This window comes from Nuphar pumila, chromosome 2 (genome assembly GCF_984573655.1).
Source record: "Nuphar pumila chromosome 2, dmNupPumi1.hap1.1, whole genome shotgun sequence".
Lineage (NCBI taxonomy): Eukaryota > Viridiplantae > Streptophyta > Magnoliopsida > Nymphaeales > Nymphaeaceae > Nuphar > Nuphar pumila.
In genome coordinates, this window is record NC_143250.1 from 78,970,625 (window position 1) to 78,990,375 (window position 19,751).

Below are 19,751 nucleotides of genomic sequence, written 5' to 3' on the forward strand. Positions count from 1 at the left end.
AGCTATTGGCCTGTTAACATCAACATGAGGATCACTGTCATCAGGAGTACTTACCTCAGGAGAAGAAGAAGGAGAGGGCTCAGGAGGAGGTGGAGCTCTACGCACATATACCAATGGGGGATTGTGAAACCGTGAGGAAGCTAGAGTGAAAGCCGGTAATGGAGGTACAGATTCCAAAGGGAAAGGATGTACAAGAAGGGGAAAGGAGTCATTTAGATCAACTTGCATCTGAGATCCAGTATGAGAATAATATGGAACAGATTCCAGGAAAGATACATCCGCACTGACATACTCCCGATGAGAAATAGGGTCATAACATTGATAGCCTTTTTGGTTTTTTGGATAACCTATAAAAATACATTTAATTGCTTGAGCAACTAATTTATCACGGTCAGGTCCAAGTTTATGCACAAAGCAAATACACCCAAAAACTTTGGGCGAGAAAGAGAAAAGATGAGCATTGGGATTTAGGCTGTGCAAAGGAATTTTGTCTTCCACGGATGATGAAGGCATACAGTTGATCATATAACAGGCTGTGATAACATCACCCCAATAGAAAGCAGGAACATTGAATTGAATCATAAGGGTACGTGCTACATCAAGAAGATGCCTGTGTTTTCGTTTAGCCACCCCATTTTGTTGGGAAGTATAGGCACATGAGGTTTGAGGTTGAATGCCATGGTCTTGATAAAATTGCAACAAGGCTTTTGTTTTGAACTCAAGCGCATTATCAGTGCGGATAATCTTAACAACATATTCAAACTGAGTTTTTATTTCAGGAATCAATGACTTAATAATACTAGGAACTTCAGATCTTTCTTTTATTAGGAATACCCAAGACTACTTAGAAAAATTATCAACAATAACAAGATAATATCAGCACTGAGTCCTAGTAGGAATCTTACTAGGACCTTATACATCCGCATGAAAAAGTTCAAAGACCTTATGACTAGACTGACTCTGACTAGAAGGGAACAAACTCCGATGATGCTTGCTCAACTAACATGCTTCACACTGAAATGAAGTAGTAGACGGAATTTGAAGAACGACATGACGAAGCTTTGACAATGACGGATGACCAAGACGACGATGCCACTGAATAGGACTCGAGGAATAGTCGACTGCAACAAAACTGTTCCCTACTGGATGATGTAAGTAGTAGACTCCATTTTCTTCAGAGCCTCCACCAATCTTCTTCTCCGTCAGCAAATCCTGAAAATGACAACCAACATGATCAAATATCACTCTACAATTTAGCTCTTTTGTAAGAGAACTCACTGAAAGTAAACTTTGAGGAAATGAAGGAGCATGAAGAACATTTTTCAAATGCAAGGAAGAAGATATAAAAACGTTTCCTCGACCAACTACCGGAGAAGAGCTCCCATATGCTAATGAGACTCCTCGATGAGTAGTAATATTTTTTAGATCTGAAAAATAATGAGAATTTTCACATAGATGTCTGGATGTACCTGAGTCAATAATCCACTTACTATCATTGAGATGAAGATGGTTCCCTGTTGCATAGGCCACACCGGCTACAGGAGAGGAGGAGCTTGAAGGTCGATGAGCTACCAGTTCTTCGTATTCAGCACGACTCAGGGAAATGCAATCACTGGGAGACGAGGCTTCATTTGCATTTGCTACCTCTAGTTTTGTAACATTAGGCCTCGATGCAGGAAAGGCAGGCCGTCCATGTTTATCCCAGCAACGGTCTTCTAAGTGCCCAATTTTTTCACAAAATGTGCATTGAAGTTTACCTCTACCTCCCACACCTCTTCCACGACCACGCCCTTTAATGTTCAGAGTATTTCCACGACCATAACCAGAAGGAACAACTAAGGCAGATGTCTGGGATATAGGATGAGATTGTGGGAGAGAAAAAACAAGTCTGCTCAATCGATTGTATGCATTAGCTAGAGTAGGTACATCAGATCCAGTTAACATTTGGACTTTAGCAACCGAGAATTCGGAAGATAGCCTTATGAGGAACCGAGCAACCATAGTCTGTTCTTGATGATTCTTTTGCTTTGAACAACGCAGAGGCCTGTAAGCATTAAGCCTTTCAAAGGCAACTTTAACAGATGCATAATACTGGGCCAATGTCTGATCTCTATGCTATAAGTGCTAAGTGACAAGGTGCATTAGGTGGCAATGTGAGTGTGTAGGAGATGAGGGTGTAATAGGTGATGGTGCTGTGAAAAGTGTAGTGGAGATGTGCAGGTGCAACAGTGAGGTGAAGTATTGTGCACAAGGGGGACGAGTGCCATAGTGCAAGTGAAAGTGAGTGTGTAACAATGAAAGAAGGTGTTGCGTAGGGAAGCAGTGGGATGACTACAGTAAGTGCACAGGTGTTGTGTTGATAGGCAATGAATATGCTGAATGTGAGTTGTAAAGGGGCACAGGTGCTGTGTGTGGAAGTGCAAATGCTATGTTGAAGAGCACAGGTGCAGCAGTGACATAAGAAAACTAAAGAGCACTAAAAGTTGCATGCCTAGCATCTATAGTACTATATGACTGCACTTTTACTTTGTGAGCTCTGCCCTCCAACATACAGAGGATCATCTTTATACCAACAATTTGCTTTAACAATACCAGGTTTCTTGCAAATCTAGCACATGAGTATTTTTTTGCCCTGATAAGAAATAGGTGTATTAGGAAGTGGGAGCCGGTTACCTCCTCGCCCTCTGCCTTGTCCTCTCCTCCCTCTTCTTCCTTTCCCAAACCATGCTTGAAATAAGTACCTGATAACTGTCTGCTGATCCTGTAGGATTCTTAACAGATCCTCCTCTTAAATTCATCTCAAATCTCAAATTGCAGCAACTTAGGACGTAAAGCTTCAATAAATAACGTTGTATTCGGGTCCTAATCCATTAAGAACATGTTGTACCTTATCTTTATCTGAAATGATGTGACCAATCACATCAATCTGATCTGTGATTTCTTTCATCTTATTAAGGTACTCCATGATAGACATGGATTCTTTTTTAAGATTCAGGAACTCCTTTTTGAGAAACCTAACTCTAGCCTCAGAAACCTGTGAAAATGTTTGCATAAGTTGGGTCCACAATTCCATAGGTGTGAAATCATCCATAATGCTTACCAAAACCTCCTGGGATAGTGTAGAGGTGATATACGCCACCAACACCCGATCACGTTTCATCCAGGAAATGTATTCTGGGTTCCGAAACTTTAAGGATTTAATAACACCCCCTTTTTCATCATTTTATTTCCTTAGTATGAATTCTCGTGGAGTCTGAATCAATCCATCCAAATGACTAAAAAGATCTTGACTTTGAATAAAAGGAAAGATCTGTCTTTCAAGTAAGAAAATTTGAGGTATTTAATTTTTCGGAAGCTAACTGATTGAGGAAGCTTGCTGAAAGAACTGAAGAGGAGGTAGAAGAATCCATGGTAGGTAAAAGGAGGATGAAAGGGATAAAAAAAGGAAGCGCTTTAATAACAAAGTCTGTCTGCATTTTTTTTGCAGCACAGGCTCAGTCATGAAAAATAAATATATGATCTGCAATAGAAAAAAAATATTAATTCCTAAGTAAGAATAATATACATTTCTCTTTTTTTGAGAAAAGAATAAGTATGGGTTCACGAGTTCCAGATCTAAAGAGAAAACATGTTCAAATCTGGAAACTTGAATCTGGATTCACTTTTGAAGGGAGAAACAAGTTCAGATCTGGATTCATATTCAAATCTGAAATAAAACACGCCAAATTCTCAGATTGGGAGATTAAGGTTTAAAAACTGATCTCAGGTTGGGAGATTAGGGTTTGAAATCATATTTGAAACATAACAGAATAGAACAGAGGGTTTTGAAATTAACGTGAAGGACAGATTCACGTCCTTAAGAAAAGGGATCTGATCTGAATCTTGGTCCAAATTCAGATCAGGAAAATACTTGAGAAAAGGAGGAGAACCCAAAACCAAAATCGTGATTTAGGGTATCAGATTTGAGAAAAGATGGAACTCACCGTGATGGAGTTTTGATACCATATAAGATCTGCAGATCTGCATCAGAAACACAGTTTGTAGGGAAGAAGAGAGAAAGAAAGAAAGAAAAGGCTGCAACAACTGATTCTCCACATCCTTCCTCATGGGTTGTGGGTTTCTTTATATTAACCATTTACATTCCCATAATGCCCCTAGTTATAATACATAAAAAAGACACATAGTAAGGGCAACAAAAGAAACATTAAAATACAGTTATAAGCATAAACATGATACTCAAAACACGTTAATCAATCTGGATCTAAACCCAGAAGCTCACGTCTCCATACATGCTGATCAAGTGCAACATAATGCAACCATCAGCTATGCTGATCACATGGCTCCAACTGTAAGGAGATCTGGGCGTATCAAGCATCCAATGGAGAGATGGGTAAGATGAAATTTTTAATGTAGATCATCAAATATTTTTAACTGCTGTCTCAAAACAAGAAGAACCCAAAACATATCATCATGCATCAAAATCAAATAGATGGATTGAAGCTATGAATGAAGAAATGAAGCCGTTATATGAGTGTCAAATATAGAAAATTGTACAAAGACCTCTTAACAAAAATGTTATGGGATCAAAATGGGTTTATAAGACCAAATAGTCAGATGAGAGCATAAAAAGATATAAGGCTTGACTTGTAGCAAAGAGATTCATACAAGAACACAGATTGTATTATGATGATTCTTTCAGCCCAATGGTTAAAATGGAAACAATTCATGTTATTTTATTCCTTGCAGTTGATCGTGGTTGGATATTAAACCAATTGGATGTTAAAAATGCGTTTTTACATGGGGACTTGAAGGAAGAAGTTCACATGAAACAACCACAGGGATATAATGAAAGAGATCCAAACAAATATGTGTGCAAACTGAACAAGGCTATATATGGGCTTAAGCAAGCATCCAGATCATGGTTCAAGAGTTTTTTTCTTGAAATTCAAAAGCATGAATTCATTAGATTGCAACTTAATCATTCACTTTTTGTGTATAATGGTAAACATTAGCTAATTGTCTTACTTATTTATGTGGATGATATGATAGTTTTAGGAAATTCAGAAAAACATACCATTGAGATCAAAGAAGTTCTAAGTCGAAGATTCAAGATGAAAGACCTGGGAAGGCTCAAATATTTTTTTAGGAGTGGAGGTTGATAGAGGGAAAGATACATTGTTGCTGACACAACACAAATACACTATTGATTTGTTGAGCAAAGCTTGTATGAAAGATTGCAAACCTCTTTTAACTGCTAGTGCTTTAAGTCAAAGGCTCAGTTGTGATGAAGAAGTATATAAAGATCCCACCAAATCTAAGAGCATTGTAGGTATGCTTCAATACCTCACACTTACTCGGCCAAATGTTGCGGTAAGTCAGGTATCCCAATATATGTATTGCCCAAGAACAAGTCATGTAGAGGCAGTCAAGAGAATCCTCAGGTATCTTAAAGGCACACTCGGGGATGGTCTTTGTTATAGAAAAAGAGATGAAAACAAGAATGTTGTAATAATAATGGCTTATTCTGATGTGGACTGGGCGGGCGATCCAGATGAGCGAACATCAATTTCTGGGCATAATGCTTTTGTTGGGTTAAATTATAGACTATAAACATGTCTGGCTATATTTATTTATTTTTTGTCATTTCTACACCTTATCTCTATCTAATGTATATTAGAGTCTAGTGGTATTATTGTAACAACATTGTAAACAATTATATAAACATATCTTATAATGAAGAAAGACCCACAAGTCAGATCTGATTGACGTTTTTGGGTATTCTCTACAACCCTCTCCTCTCCTCTCTCTGCCTTCTTCCTCCTCACGATTCTGGTGGATGATCTCGTTTTCACATCTCTCTCTCTCTCTGCAGGTAAGAAAAGAAGTGAAAGTGGTACCTCTCTCTCTCTTTCTCTCTTCTCCTCCCCTTTTGCTGTCGAGGGTGGGAAGGGAGAGGGTTTCAACAGAAAAAAAGAGAGATTGTGGGTTCTGGGTTGGGTCTTAGTTGGATCCGACCCAACTCATATGCCAACGTACCCATGTCATCCTCAGTGTTCGTACGCGTGTTGGGCCATGTCGACACGGGTACATGGCCTATTTTGCTGTTTCTATGTGACAGATGACAATATAACGTAAGATTCTCTAGAGGTGTTCTACCATCGATTTTCATTTTGTTATTAATAACTTTTGCAGTATCGACTCTTTTCATTTAAAATCCCAGACCTGTCAATAATCTCTGTTGTAAATTTAGTTTGAGTTAACAAATACCCACATGGTGAATAGGCAACCGCAATTCAGAGAAAATATCTAAGATAACCGGATCAATTATTTCAAAATCTTTCTTAAAAACTTATTTAACATAATTAACTCATTGTTTCTCTCCACTAGTGATGATCATGTCATTAACGTACAAAAGGCAAATAATATTACTTGCATTTATAATTTTTTATAAACAAAGCAACGTCTGTATAACAAGACCTATTTCCATGATTAATCATAACATTACTAAACTTGTCGTACCAAGACTTTGGAGTCGGTTTTAAACCAGATAATGCTTTCTTCAAATAAAGGATCATGCCAAGGGGAGCCTCAAGTCTAGGTGGAGATCCATATAAGCCTTCTTTTTAATTTTTCCCTTAAAAGGAATTTTGACATCCATTTGACATATAGGCTACCTTCTAACATAAGCTATTGCTATGAGAGTTTTAATTATGGTCATTCTAGTTATTGGGGCAAAGCTCTCCTCATAATCCATTCCATATTCTTGCGAGTATCCTTTGACTACTAACCTAGCTTTGTAATTTTTCAGATATCCATCACTCTTAGTTTTAACTTTTAACACCTATTAACATCTCGTAGGTCTTAACTTTGTACACCTATTGACATGATCATCACTTTTCATATATCCATCACTCTTAGTTTTAACTTTGTACACCTATTAACATCTCCTATTAGGCGATTTTTGAATCTTAGGTCTTGGATTTAGAAGAGCTTCTAATTCTTGTATTATAACTTTTACACACTTAGGTCAATATTTGGCTTGGTTGTAGGTGTTAGGTTCAAAATAAGAGTAAATATGGACTAGTCAGACTATACTGAGGTAAAAAAAGTCGTAGGACAAACCTACCTGGGACACAAACCTATTTGGGAGTTTGGAAAATCCACTAGAACACCTAAGATTAGAAGGTTTTGTTTGTTCTAGTTGGGAGAATTTTTCTAGCTTACTAGGTTTCCTTTCAGAAATACGTCTAGAATATCTAAGGAATAGGAGGTTCAATATCACAATCATCATTTTCATTACTCTCTTGAACATCATTTTGAGGTTCCTCAATAACAACATTATCATTACATTCATTCATATCCATTTGATCATAATCAATAGAACTATATTTAGGTGACAAATCTAAAAGAAAAGAATACACAATATTTTTCTAAAGCATAGTAGACTCAAAATAAGTCTCATTTTCAATAGAATAAACATTTCTTGAAACATAAAATTTATCATTTTTAACGTTATAACATCTATATCCCTTTCAGTTTTCAGCATAATTAATAAATACACATGGGCTACATAGCAAGATCAAGCACTGAGGCTGAATATTGAGCAATGACGGATGCTTCCTCTATGTTAGCATGGATAAGGAACTTGTGCATGATTTGAATGAGACAATCCCTAGATCAGTTTTGTTTTGTGATAACCAGAATGCCATTAAAATTTCACTGAACTTATAGAGATCGACCAACATTTCATCAGAAGTAAAATTGAAGATGGGGAGTTTGAAGCAAAATTTGTTGGTTTAGAAAATCAAAGGGTTTTGACTAGGTAAAGATTCTGGAACTTGAAATCCAAGTTGTCCATAGTGATTAGCATGTACAACTTAAGGAAGGCTATTGAGAGATAACATTGGTGGGTCTGGATCTTAGATTGGATCCAGATCCATACCGCTGGACGTGATATACTTTGCTCTTTGTATTTAATGTAGAGTAATATATCAATCTCCGGCATATTTGTAATTGTACATGTATTGTAACTGATTCTAATATAAAGAGGCATATACCACACGATCTCCCTATTGGGAATCATGCAGCAGCAAAACCCCTTTTGCATTGTCTCCTTGGCTCTTCTCTTATGATTGCTTTGGAACAATAGTAGATACCAAAATTATTATCTTTTTTAACGCATCATCTTCTGAACAATAGAATCAATGAGCTAAGTGCTAAAATAAAAGCCATAAAATTTCTAATGTTCATGGTAATTCTCTCTCCTTTGCGTGAATCATCTTTTAAACAACAGAATCAATGAGCTGTGTGCTAAAATAAAAGCCACCTGGATTTTTCTAATATTCCTAATTATTTTGTTTATCATTTATATAATATAGACATAGTAGATATATACAACAACAACAACAACAACAACTACGCCTTCATCCCAAAACAATTGGGGTCGGGGATATGAACCAAAAAAGAAAATCATTCTGGGTCTTCCACATGAATCCTTCTCCTCTAATCATTTCTAACCAATGCCATGTCCTCGGTGAGGTTCAAAGCATTCATATCCTTTCCTATCACCTCCATCCATGTCTTACTAGGCCTACCCCGACCTCTTTTAACTAATATATTATCCCATTTCTCCATCCTTCTAACTGGAGCATCATTAGGCCTTCGCCGAATATGTCCAAACCACCGTAAACGATTCTCTCTCATCTTATTTTCAATGGGTGCAACGCCTACCTTCTTACGTATCTCCTCGTTCAGAATCTTATCTTTTATTGTATTTCCACACATCCATCTCAGCATACGCATCTCAGTTACACTCATTTTTTGAATATGATGTCTCTTGGCAGCCCAACATTCCGTACCATATAGTAAAGCGGGCTTAATAGTCGTCCTATAAAACTTTCCCTTCAACCGCAATGGCATTCTACGATCGCACAATACTTCAGTTGCACTTTTCCATTTCATCCACCCAACCTTTATCCTATGATTTACATCTCCATCAATTTCTCCATACTTTTGAATGATAGATCCCAAATATTTGAAACAATCATCCACCGGTATTTCTTGCTCACCAAGGTTCACTACACTCCCATCACTACTTCGTTGCTTACTAAACCGACATTCCATGAATTCTGTCTTACTCTTACTCAACTTAAAACCTCTTGCTTCCAATGTCTGTCTCCATAATTCTAACTTAGCATTAACCCCATCTCTAGACTCATCAATCAAAACAATATCATCAGCAAACAACATACACCACGGCACATTTTCTTGAATTGATCTCGTAAACTCATCCATCACTATAGCAAATAGGAAATGGCTTAAAGCAGATCCTTGATGTAACCCAACCGTTATAGGAAAATTGGTTGTCATCCCTCCACAAGTGCGGACATTGGTTACTACTCCTTCATACATATCCTTAATTATACTAATGTACTTGAGAGAAACACCTTTCTTCATCATTGTCCACCAGAGAACGTCCCTAGGTACTCTATCGTATGCCTTCTCCAAATAAAAAAAAACATATGCAAATCTTTGTTCCTCTCTCTATTTCTCTCAATAAGATGTCTAAGAATATATAACATATGAAATCCTGAATCAATCTATTTTTGTATTTCCCATCATGAACATAAACATGTGTCGGTTTTCCACCCGCTGTCCCCTTACAGGGCAAGGGGATATGATGGTTCCCTTAGGAGAATCTCTTCTATGATCAGACCCAAACCATGTCATGCACGAGTAGGCTTCATGAGATCTAGTAGAATAAGTGATGTGGCATGATCCAAATTATGTTCCATCCATTCCACTTCCATTTTTTTAACTTATAGTACGGTATGCATTAATTTTGCCTGCATCGACCTTGATAGATGATGCTATTGGAATCAAACAAGGGATCTAAGTAAGAATTGGGCTGGACTTTATTAGTAACAAGTAAATGCTTTGTATGTAAGAAAACTCTAAAAAGCAATATTGTGCACCAATGACAAGGTATAAAACAATCCAAAAAGCAGTTGATCAACTGATATTCTTATTCTAAAGCAAAGCATGAATAACTTCTTAAGTGCACATTCTTGAACAACAATTCTATATGATTAAATAATAAATCCAAGTTGAAAATTGAAATGTAATGTAATTAATAATAATTTAGAAGAGAATCACACAAGTGAATAAAAAATAAAAATTCAAGATCATGAAAATAAATAGATGATGTTAGGACATGGTGTTTACCGTGCTCAACACATGTTTTACTATGTTTATGAAGTGTTGTGGTGTGATATCGTGTCAACATGGGACAAGCATGCTAAAGTCTAGTGTTAGTGTGACATAGTTCTCTGGTAGAATTACAAAGGAACTTTGCAACTGTTCTGACTTGAGGAAACTGCAAGGAGCTTCTTTGATGGTTATCTGATGGAGTTTTGGTGGGGTTCCCCAATTTGATAATGAGGTTTAACCCATGGTTGCGAGAGCGAGAACTGAAAGCAGGAAGCAGTATGGGAATCAGAATCAGAAACTGGTCATTCAAAATTTCTAAAGGATTCGGGAAGCCGGATGTGAGCAGGAAGTGGTAGGGAGAACTGTTTAGGAAGCAATATGTGAAATTGTGAGAAATACTAATAAAATGGTCGATACAAGAAAAAAAAGAAATGAAGTTTTTTGAGGAGAGAAGTATATTAATGAATAATTAAGAAATTACGTTTACAATCAACAATTATATCATCTTATTAGAAAAAAATATCTAGATCATTTAGGAGAATAACACATTAATATAGATCCAATAGAAGTACAAGATATTTAAGAACGACTTAGTCTATTTTTGGAGTATGGATACAAAACATTGAAATAATAAAAAAAACTGTGAAGCAATTAATACCTAACTTATCACATACATTACAATTCTAAGGAACTTCAACTAAGCCTACAATATAAGCCACATATTTTATGATACTTAATAAAAAAAAGGTATGCCATGAGCAGACAATGTTATATAAATCCATACATATAAAATGATATTCGATGCTAATCTAAAGTAGAAAATCCTTACTATTTAAAGGATATAGAAAAAAGACATAAGTACCATTTATTTTAAAATGATTTACACGAGAAAAAAAAAGTGCGTAGAAAAGGTTACTTTCTTGTGACCTTAATGTTTTGAATTTAGCACATGCAAAATATACCTAAGTTTTAGGAATTAGAATTCCTATATGTGAGAAATTGGAAATCCTCAACTTGGGATTTGGAACTCCTGTACCCAAGAATTTAAAATACCCAGTTGTGCGAGGAAATAGAGTTCCCAATTATGGGAATCACGATTCTCGTGGCTGGGAATCAGGATTCCCATGGTTGGGAATCACAATTCCCATGGCTAGGAAGCACGACTTCCGACCGCTTTTGGTTCCTGCTTCCTGGGAATCATGATTCCCATTTAGAAAAAGTGTTTCCAGTAACTATGGGTTAACCCCGTTTAGTTTTTCACTGAAAATTAATATTTCTTTGTGTGGACCAAATAGAGGAGGTTTGCTCCTATTACATTTTTTTTGAAGTTAAAAGAATGAAACAAAGGAAAAGAAAATTTGGAGGTGATGGATATCGTAGACAGTTCACTGGAATTCAATAGAATCTTGACAGAGTCATTGAGCCAATGTGTTGAATGGGGCTTATGAGAAATATTAGGGATTTCATTCAGGGAACTCTTCAGGTGATATTTAACCATTGCTTTATGAGTTACAGAGTGGTTGTGTTTTTACTGTTTTCATATTCTTTCATGAACTTCTCAGACCCTTTTGTGGTTGACAGAATGGAACCTGCTCTTTGAATTTGAGTTACATATACGATGCTTCATGATGCTGCTTTCCACAACAATGTTACAAGCATTACAAATTTTTACCATCATTGACATGCAGCTAATGTATTGCTTTATATTTTTTTTGTGGACATGAGTCTCTTAATGCAACATCAAGTTTATATCCTCAACAACGTACTGCCTTGTATTTATGTCGGTGTGTAGCAGTGCTAGTAGTAAATAAGTTGAGTTCCTGAATATGATAATTGGTTTGGTGTCAACATAGCCAATAATAGTATGATAAATGTGATGCATTTCAGGCTCTGATTGGCGTTCTAGCGTCAGAATTGAGCAGAACCTGGTTACTCGGGGTGACTTGCCTCGCTTTGTAATGGACTCCTATGAAGAATGTCGTGGTCCACCCCGATTGTTTTTGCTAGATAAGTATGAGTTTAAGGGCTTTGTGATATTTTCATTATTTGTTTTGGATTTCTTGTGAATTTTCTGATCTAAAGTGGCAAATTTATCTTCCCTTTTTCAGGTTTGATATTGCTGGTGCTGGAGCATGTCTGAAGAGATATTCTGACCCCTCATTTTTTAAGATAGAGCTTGCCTCTTCTGGGGCTCTGAAAGCTGATGAAATTCAAAGAGAGAAACGACCTCGCAGAGTCAAGGTGTGGCACTTCAAAAGTTCAACTATATGATTTAGAATGGTTTAAATTCTAAAAGCTTTTGCTTTTCAAGCCAGATAAATGACTTTATGCTATGTGGAAGAATGTCATGGTGATGGTTCAGGCAAGGTTTTTAAGTTGCACCATGAATTTTGGGTAATTGGAAAAAACAAAATGACTTTACATTCTAATATTTCAATTTTGATGAAAATATTGGGAGATCTTTTGGAGTAAACTTTTTATTCCTTTTATTTCTGTTCATGTCTATTAAGACATTATTCTTGTTCTTCTTACTGCACAATTTTAACAAACAATACCATGCTAAGAAATTCAAACATTTTCATGCAGAATAATGACGGTATAATATCTGCTAAGAATCTAAGATAGTTGATATCATCTTTTATCTTTTTTCTTCTGAAAGTTTTCATCTCAATGATCATGATAAGTTTCTGGTTGAAACGTTGTTCTATTGGGCTTTCTTCTAATCAGTGCATCATATGTATTTATGTTAGTACTCTCTCTCTCTCTCTCTCCCTCTCTCTCTCTTGCATGTACATATGTGATGATCTCTAGTATTGGTGCTGGAATGGCATACACAGTGCAATTTCTGAGGGGATCTGAAAATTTGTTTCTGTTGGGTGAAATACCAGAAAAATCTCAACTTCAAGGAAAGGACAACTATCTAAGTTTTATAATAATTAAAAACTGAATGTATGTTTAAAAATGAATTTCTCAAACAAATAGAGATACTGATTTGATTATAATGCAATGTGCCGAGATAATGGTGAAAGTATACACACACATATGTATGGGTGTATTTATGTAGGTATATGGCATACAGTATGTGTTTTATCCCTTAATCTTTTGAGTAATTTTTTTTTCTCTCTCTCTCTCTCCCTCTCTCTCTCTCTCTATATATATATATATGGATGTATGTATGTATATATATTGCTAGTTAATCTAGTAGAAAATGCTATCTTCTTTCACATTTTTTTTGTGGATCCAACTTACAGTTCTGATCTACATAGTTTCTTTAGTGTAAAATAGGGTTTGGATCATGTGTTTGAAACATACAACCAGGTTTTTGCAAGGGCCTAAAAAATTAACTGTCCACAATGTACCAAAATTTCATGACTCAAAAACACATTTTTACGTTAAAAAATGGTTTAAGGTGTGATCCCTGGCAAACAAACTAATACATATATATATATATATATATATATATATAATCCATTGATTGTGTTCTGAATATTGTGTGCATGTATGTTCTCTCTATCAAACCCTTATGAGTTATGTCTAGACCCTTTATAACCCTATGGTTACCCGGTTACTTCTGGTTTTCGGAATTTTACTAATTTTATTTTATATATTTATCTGTTTTTGTTTCTATCCCATCTCATTTGATTGCTAAGATATAGCCATATGTCATGCATTTTAGGTAAAGAGATTCTCTGGGTGTTACAGATATACATATGCACAATAGTTACATTAAGTATATCTTCTTGGAAATCAGTTTTTTAAGTTTTGATTTTTTCATACTGAAGTTTCAAACTGATGCTGACTCTAACTTTAGTTTGAAAATTTCTGACAGAAGAAGGGATTGAGGCAGAGGAATGGTGATACTCTGGAAACACTGCTTGATTCTAGGTGGATCTTTATCTGATTTTCTGCCATTTAAGGTTTTGAGAACAACTGTGCAATGATAAATTTTTTTACTCATGATATGTCTATATCTCCTTAATGCAGTATGGATAATGTCTCTTTGACTCCTGATGTGAAGAAGACCAAAACAGAGAATATTCCTGTGCATAGAGTAAAGTTGAAGATGAGACATATGAATGGATACACTTTCTCCAATAAAAAAATAGGTAGAACTTATATGGAACAGATCCTTGAAACACCCATAGCTGAAGATAAACTTTTATCTACAAATCACTTCCCTTCCTTCGTAAACACGTCAAGTGATAAGGAATCATCTGTTTCACAAGTTCATGCAAATAATATGGAGGGCTCCTTAAATTTCTTGCTACACAATGAAGATGCACAAATTCCATCTTCTAGGAAGCTGAAGGATGTGTTAGCCCTTCCTTCAAATGAGTTGATTTATGATCTTGGTGGAAGCATATCAGAAAAATCAGCTGAAACAATAACAAATATTAAAGGAGCAGCCACAGCTAATGATGGAGAGCAAGAGGATGTCTTAGTTGATGGTGGAAGCAAAGTGGAAATGAATGCCGAGGAAAAAAGGCCTGATGACTTTGCTAGTGAGCTCGAAACTTATGTGGACGCCCTTGCTACTATTGAGTCTGAAATTGAAACAGATTCTGAGTGCAGAACCAATCACGAGCTTGAACTCTTTACCCTGGATCACCATGATATTGATTCTGACACAAATGCATATCAGCTGCAGCTACTTTCTGAAAGTTGTGATTCCCATGTTGAGAATTCTCCTGCATCATTTGATTCAAATGGTTCTTCTGGGGAAGGAAAACCGAATCTTTCCTTCACAGATTCACTTAGCGGTTTGACTGACATGAAGCTTTCTCAGGTTGCTAAGGTGCTTCCTATAAATGACAGTCTAGAAAATGTAAATATATCCTCAGATTCTGGAAATCATATGGAGTTGAAGGGTGTTATACCTGGTTCTTTATGTGATGATCCACAGTATGAGACCATTGAAAATGTACCTTCCTCTTTGACTAATGATGCTTTAGTTAGGTCATTTGCATGTGATGGATTGTCCACCACTGAAAATATGTGTGATACAGTTCCTGTCACTTTCCCAGAAAGCAGTGAACAAAAACCTGTGGAATCTCCAATTTCTAATGCAACTGCTGATGTATATTTTGAAGGTGCTACATCTTGCCACATATCTGAAGAAGCATCTTGCACTTCTTCAGTGCTTGCTGCAGCCTCGAAACTTCCTTGTCTGGAAGAAGGTTCTACCTTGGATGAAGTTCAAACACCAGTTTCTGTCATGCTCCCAGAAAGTAGTGAATGGAGTAAACCTGTGGAATCCTCAATTCTTGATGTAACTGGTGATGTACATTTTGATGGTGCTAGTTCTTGTCGCATGTCTGAAGAAGAATCTTCTGCTTCCCCAATGCTTGATGTGGCTTCTGCGGTCCCTTGTCCACATGAAGGATCAAGCCTGGATGAGATTCAAAAAGTGGCTTCTATCATGCCCTTGGGAAGTAGCGAACAGGATAAATCTGTGAAACCTCTAAGTTCTGATGTAACTGGTGATGTACATTTTGTGGGTTCTAGTTGTGAAATATCTGGAGAAGTATCTTTTGCTTCATCTGTGCTTGATGCAACCTCTACACTCCCTTGTCCACATGATGGGTTAGCTGTGGTTCAACCACCAGCTTCTGTCATGCTCCCAGGAAGTAATGAACAAGATAAATCTGTGGAATCTCTGCTTTCTGACTCAACTAGTGGGATGCATTTTGAGGGTGCCAGTTCTTGTCAGATATCTGGAGAAACATCTTCTGCTTCCTCAATGCCCAATGCAACCTCCATACTGCCTTGCCCATATGAAGGATCTAGCCTCGCTGAAGTTCAAATATCTTCATTCCAGGGAACTGAATCTATCCCTGATTGTGCAGCATCCTTTGTTTTAAAGCCCTTAACAGTAGGAATGACGAATGAAGTGGTGAATCATGGTTTTGACAGTCAACCACCCATCCCCTGTGATATGTCTGATGTCCATTACCGATCAGTTGTTGCTGACTTCAAGGATGAAGTTGCTGACTTCAAGGATGAAGTGCCTGTGCAATGTCCTGATAAAGTCATATCTGGGAAAGACTTTACAAGTGATTCAGGTGATTCTTTTCTTTTGATGGGCATGAAAGAACCAGAACAGTGTGAAGCTAGCATATCAGCAAATGAAGATATTCCTTCATTGCTTAGTCCGCCTGATGATTTAGGTGCAGGCACACAAAATATTACTCCTTACACTGAAAATTTGGAATTCATAAGAGTTACTGCTATTGATAATGAAAACTGCATGATGAAAAGTGAATCTGCGGGAACTTCATCTACTTTTATGCTACCACATTCTGAACAAAATTGTGCTGGAGAGCCAACTTCTATTCTTTCCCATCAGGATTTTGCCATAAAGGAGACTGCAGAAACCAATATCTTATCTCCTGGTATGCATGATATGTTGGCTGAAAATTCTGAACTCATGGTAAATAGATCATCTAATGGGATCGATGAAAGGCAAATTATGGAAGGGCTTCAGTCCTCTTTGCTGGCTTCAGATGATTCTGTTTCTGAAGATTTTACATCAAAGTCTGTGGTAAATGAAATGGAAAATATCTGTGATGAGGTTCATAGAGAGCCTGAATATCCTGAAGCACCTTCTGTTTCAGATGGGATCTTTGAAGGTTTTCAATCAGAGTCTACGAACAATGTCATGGAAGAAAATCCTCGTTATGTTGATATAGAATCTGTTAAGGAGGCAACCAGCACTGTAGAAGCCAACTGTGAAACAAAGGACGAACATATTCTGGATGAGACATGTTTGGATTCCAATACACTAAATTGTTCTCCTCGATTGCCGTCTGACTTTATGTTGCCCAACATGGCTAGTACTATAGAGGCCCCTTCACGATCAGATGGTTCTACTTCTACCTATACCTTATTAGAAGGTGATACTGTTGGCAATGGTGATGGTTCTCTGGAAAATTTATGCAACCATGTAAGGTCAAAAGAAGGTTGTCCTACTTGTGAAGGAATTATGGATCAGCACTTGCATGTTTTGGCTGAGCCGGAGTTTATTTCTGAATCTGACCTGACAGAGAGTTCTGGCCCTCATGAATTTCCACATGGCATTACAATGCCCAGCATCACAGTACCTTTGGAGGTTCCTACAAGACCCAATATAGATTGTGGATCTCGGCTACATAAAGACAAGTCTGATGAGGATGGTGTCGATTCTGCAAAAACTTCATGTGATGGTGCAATATTACAAGATATTCCTTCTGAGATGGCTCCATATGAGCCGGATTTGGATCCTCATAGAAGTTTTGTTTCTGAACTTGGTAAGGCTGATTCTGAGGCCTTTGAGTTTGACCCTGCAGGTATCTTAGTTTCCTCTAAGCATGATAGTGTAGAGGTGCCCCTCCTGTCGAATCATGAGTCTGAAGAACATTCTCTTCCTTGTGTGTCAGCTCAAGTGGAAGACAAGGCAGATACGTTAGAAGCTCCTGTTTCGGAGGGCAGAGTCTCTGATGTTCGGTCTGCTACTTCCTTGAAAGAAATGGATTTGGATCAACCCAAACTTCATACTGAACAAATATCTGTGATTTCGGAGGCCCCAGTCACTTTGAAAGATGAATCTCAAGAAGAATGTTTTGCTTGTGTGGAACCTTGCGATCAGCAGAAGGCAGATGCCTCACAAAAGTCTATTTTGGATGAGCACTATTTGCGAGATCAGCTGGAAGCCTGCTCAGGGCATCTGGCTCACCAGGAGCAGCATGACATTTCAGAGGTCCTTGAACATTCCAATTCTATCCTTTCCCCAGATAACAAGGATTCCAGTGAATGTAAGGACACTGACAAAACTGCAGAATTTGGATCTTATCATCAATTTCCTGAAAATAAAAGAGATGATACAGTGCCTTCTATTTCTGGCCCGATTTCTGAAGCAGAGTTTTCTGTAGCACGGGAATCCAGGTTACAAGTTGATGAGATGAACACGATGACTTCCTTGCACCCTGATGCTCATAGTTCTACTCTTGAGTTGAAAAGAACAGAAAATCTTGAAGAATCAGATTACTACATTTCTCATAATTTCTTGGAGGATCATACTGGAATTTCTAGCAGCTCTTCTGCATCAGTTATAGCTTCACAAACTGCACCTAGGCATGGACTACCAGAAACTGGAGAGCTCCTTCCACCTAAGCAGGATAGTGGTAGTTCCAATTCAGGTGCAGCATTCCCTTCTTCAGATGACCCAATAATATCATCATCAGCATTGTTTCAGATAATTTCTCAAACAGATCAAGTTGAAAGCCACAACAAAGAATTTGTACATGACTCAAGTCAGACTCATTCAAACATTGGTATCTCAACCCCTCCAATTTTACCTCCTCTTAGTCTAGGAACCGAGACAGATGGGATGCCACCACTTCCGCTTCCTCCGATGGAGTGGATAACAGGAAAGCCCCGTCAGAATTTCTCCTCACTATCTGGAGAGGTGCCACAGCAACCATACCTTATTCCAAATTTTCCAACTTCTGAAACTGGTCAATCTAATGGTGCTCTCCCATGGAAACGACGTTCTTGGTATAAGAGGTCCAAAGATCCTCTTATTGAGGCTGTTGCTTCTCATGACAAGTCCACGGTAAATTGATTTTTGTTATTCAGAACTGAGAGATCTTAGTTATCTAGCTTTTCAGTTAGCCTACAAGGAAAATGGTTTCCTGACCTGTTCATCATTTTTGCAGTTGAGAAAGGTAACTGAATGGGATAGAGTTGAAATCAAACCAAAGGCTGACGAAAGAGAAGTATTGTTGGAGCAAATTAGAGCCAAGGTTTGATAAAATTTCATTGTGTTGTAATTTATGTTGCCGTTCATGGTCTAATTGCAGATCTGAAATTGGCAGTCCTTCAATCTGAAGCCCACAGTCGTAACAAAACCTGTGATCCAGGGGCCTACGGCAAACATCAAAGTTGCTGCCATCTTGGAGAAGGCAAATGCTATACGACAGGTTGATACAGAAATTTCATTGTTTGCAATTCTTATACTGGTGATATTATTTAGACCTGCTTTATGAGTTCTATTTGTGACAACAGGCATATGCTGGAACGGGAAGTGATGATGATGATGATGATGCAGATAAGTGGGGCGACAAATAAGTTTTATCTTGAGTTGGCAGATAATGCAATTTCAACATGCTTTTTGCTTCTCTTTAATGAGGAAGGTCAACAGCAGAAGATCATTGACTACTATCTGCAAGCCTATGTAGTCCATTAACTGTCTGCTTGGAATTGCTGGGTGGAAAGCACTCGTCATTTCCTCCTCTGTCATTGTATATTAGCTCCTTTTCTCCAAAGAGAAATTCGGTTCAATGGCTTTTCTGTATAGATGTTCTGTCGATGTATGCAAGTTTTGTATTGTTGCCTATGAGATGTTCTGTAGGCTCAAGAACGCTAGATCAAGAATGGTGGTGCCTGTTTGTAAAGTGCTGCATCGCTCATTTTTCTGATGATTTGTGCATTTTCCGTATTATGCATTCGTGGAAGCGGAGGTTCAAGTGTGTGTTGGAACCTATTTTAGCAAAAGAATGATTAAA

At 37.4% G+C, this 19,751-nt stretch overlaps 1 protein-coding gene across 1 annotated transcript in view; it reads left to right on the top strand.

Moving 5' to 3' along the window:
- LOC149845798 (uncharacterized) overlaps positions 1–19,640 on the top strand; it is a 45,963-nt gene extending 26,323 nt beyond the window's left edge. Inside the window, exons 3-9 of the mRNA XM_089997740.1 lie at positions 12,097–12,220; positions 12,318–12,450; positions 14,039–14,094; positions 14,194–18,799; positions 18,903–18,989; positions 19,062–19,166; positions 19,252–19,640. Of these exons, the coding sequence (XP_089853866.1) occupies positions 12,097–12,220; positions 12,318–12,450; positions 14,039–14,094; positions 14,194–18,799; positions 18,903–18,989; positions 19,062–19,166; positions 19,252–19,314 (5,174 nt within the window). The 3' untranslated portion in view covers positions 19,315–19,640. The remainder of the gene's footprint in view (positions 1–12,096; positions 12,221–12,317; positions 12,451–14,038; positions 14,095–14,193; positions 18,800–18,902; positions 18,990–19,061; positions 19,167–19,251) is intronic.
- The last annotated feature ends 111 nt before the right edge of the window (positions 19,641–19,751 follow it).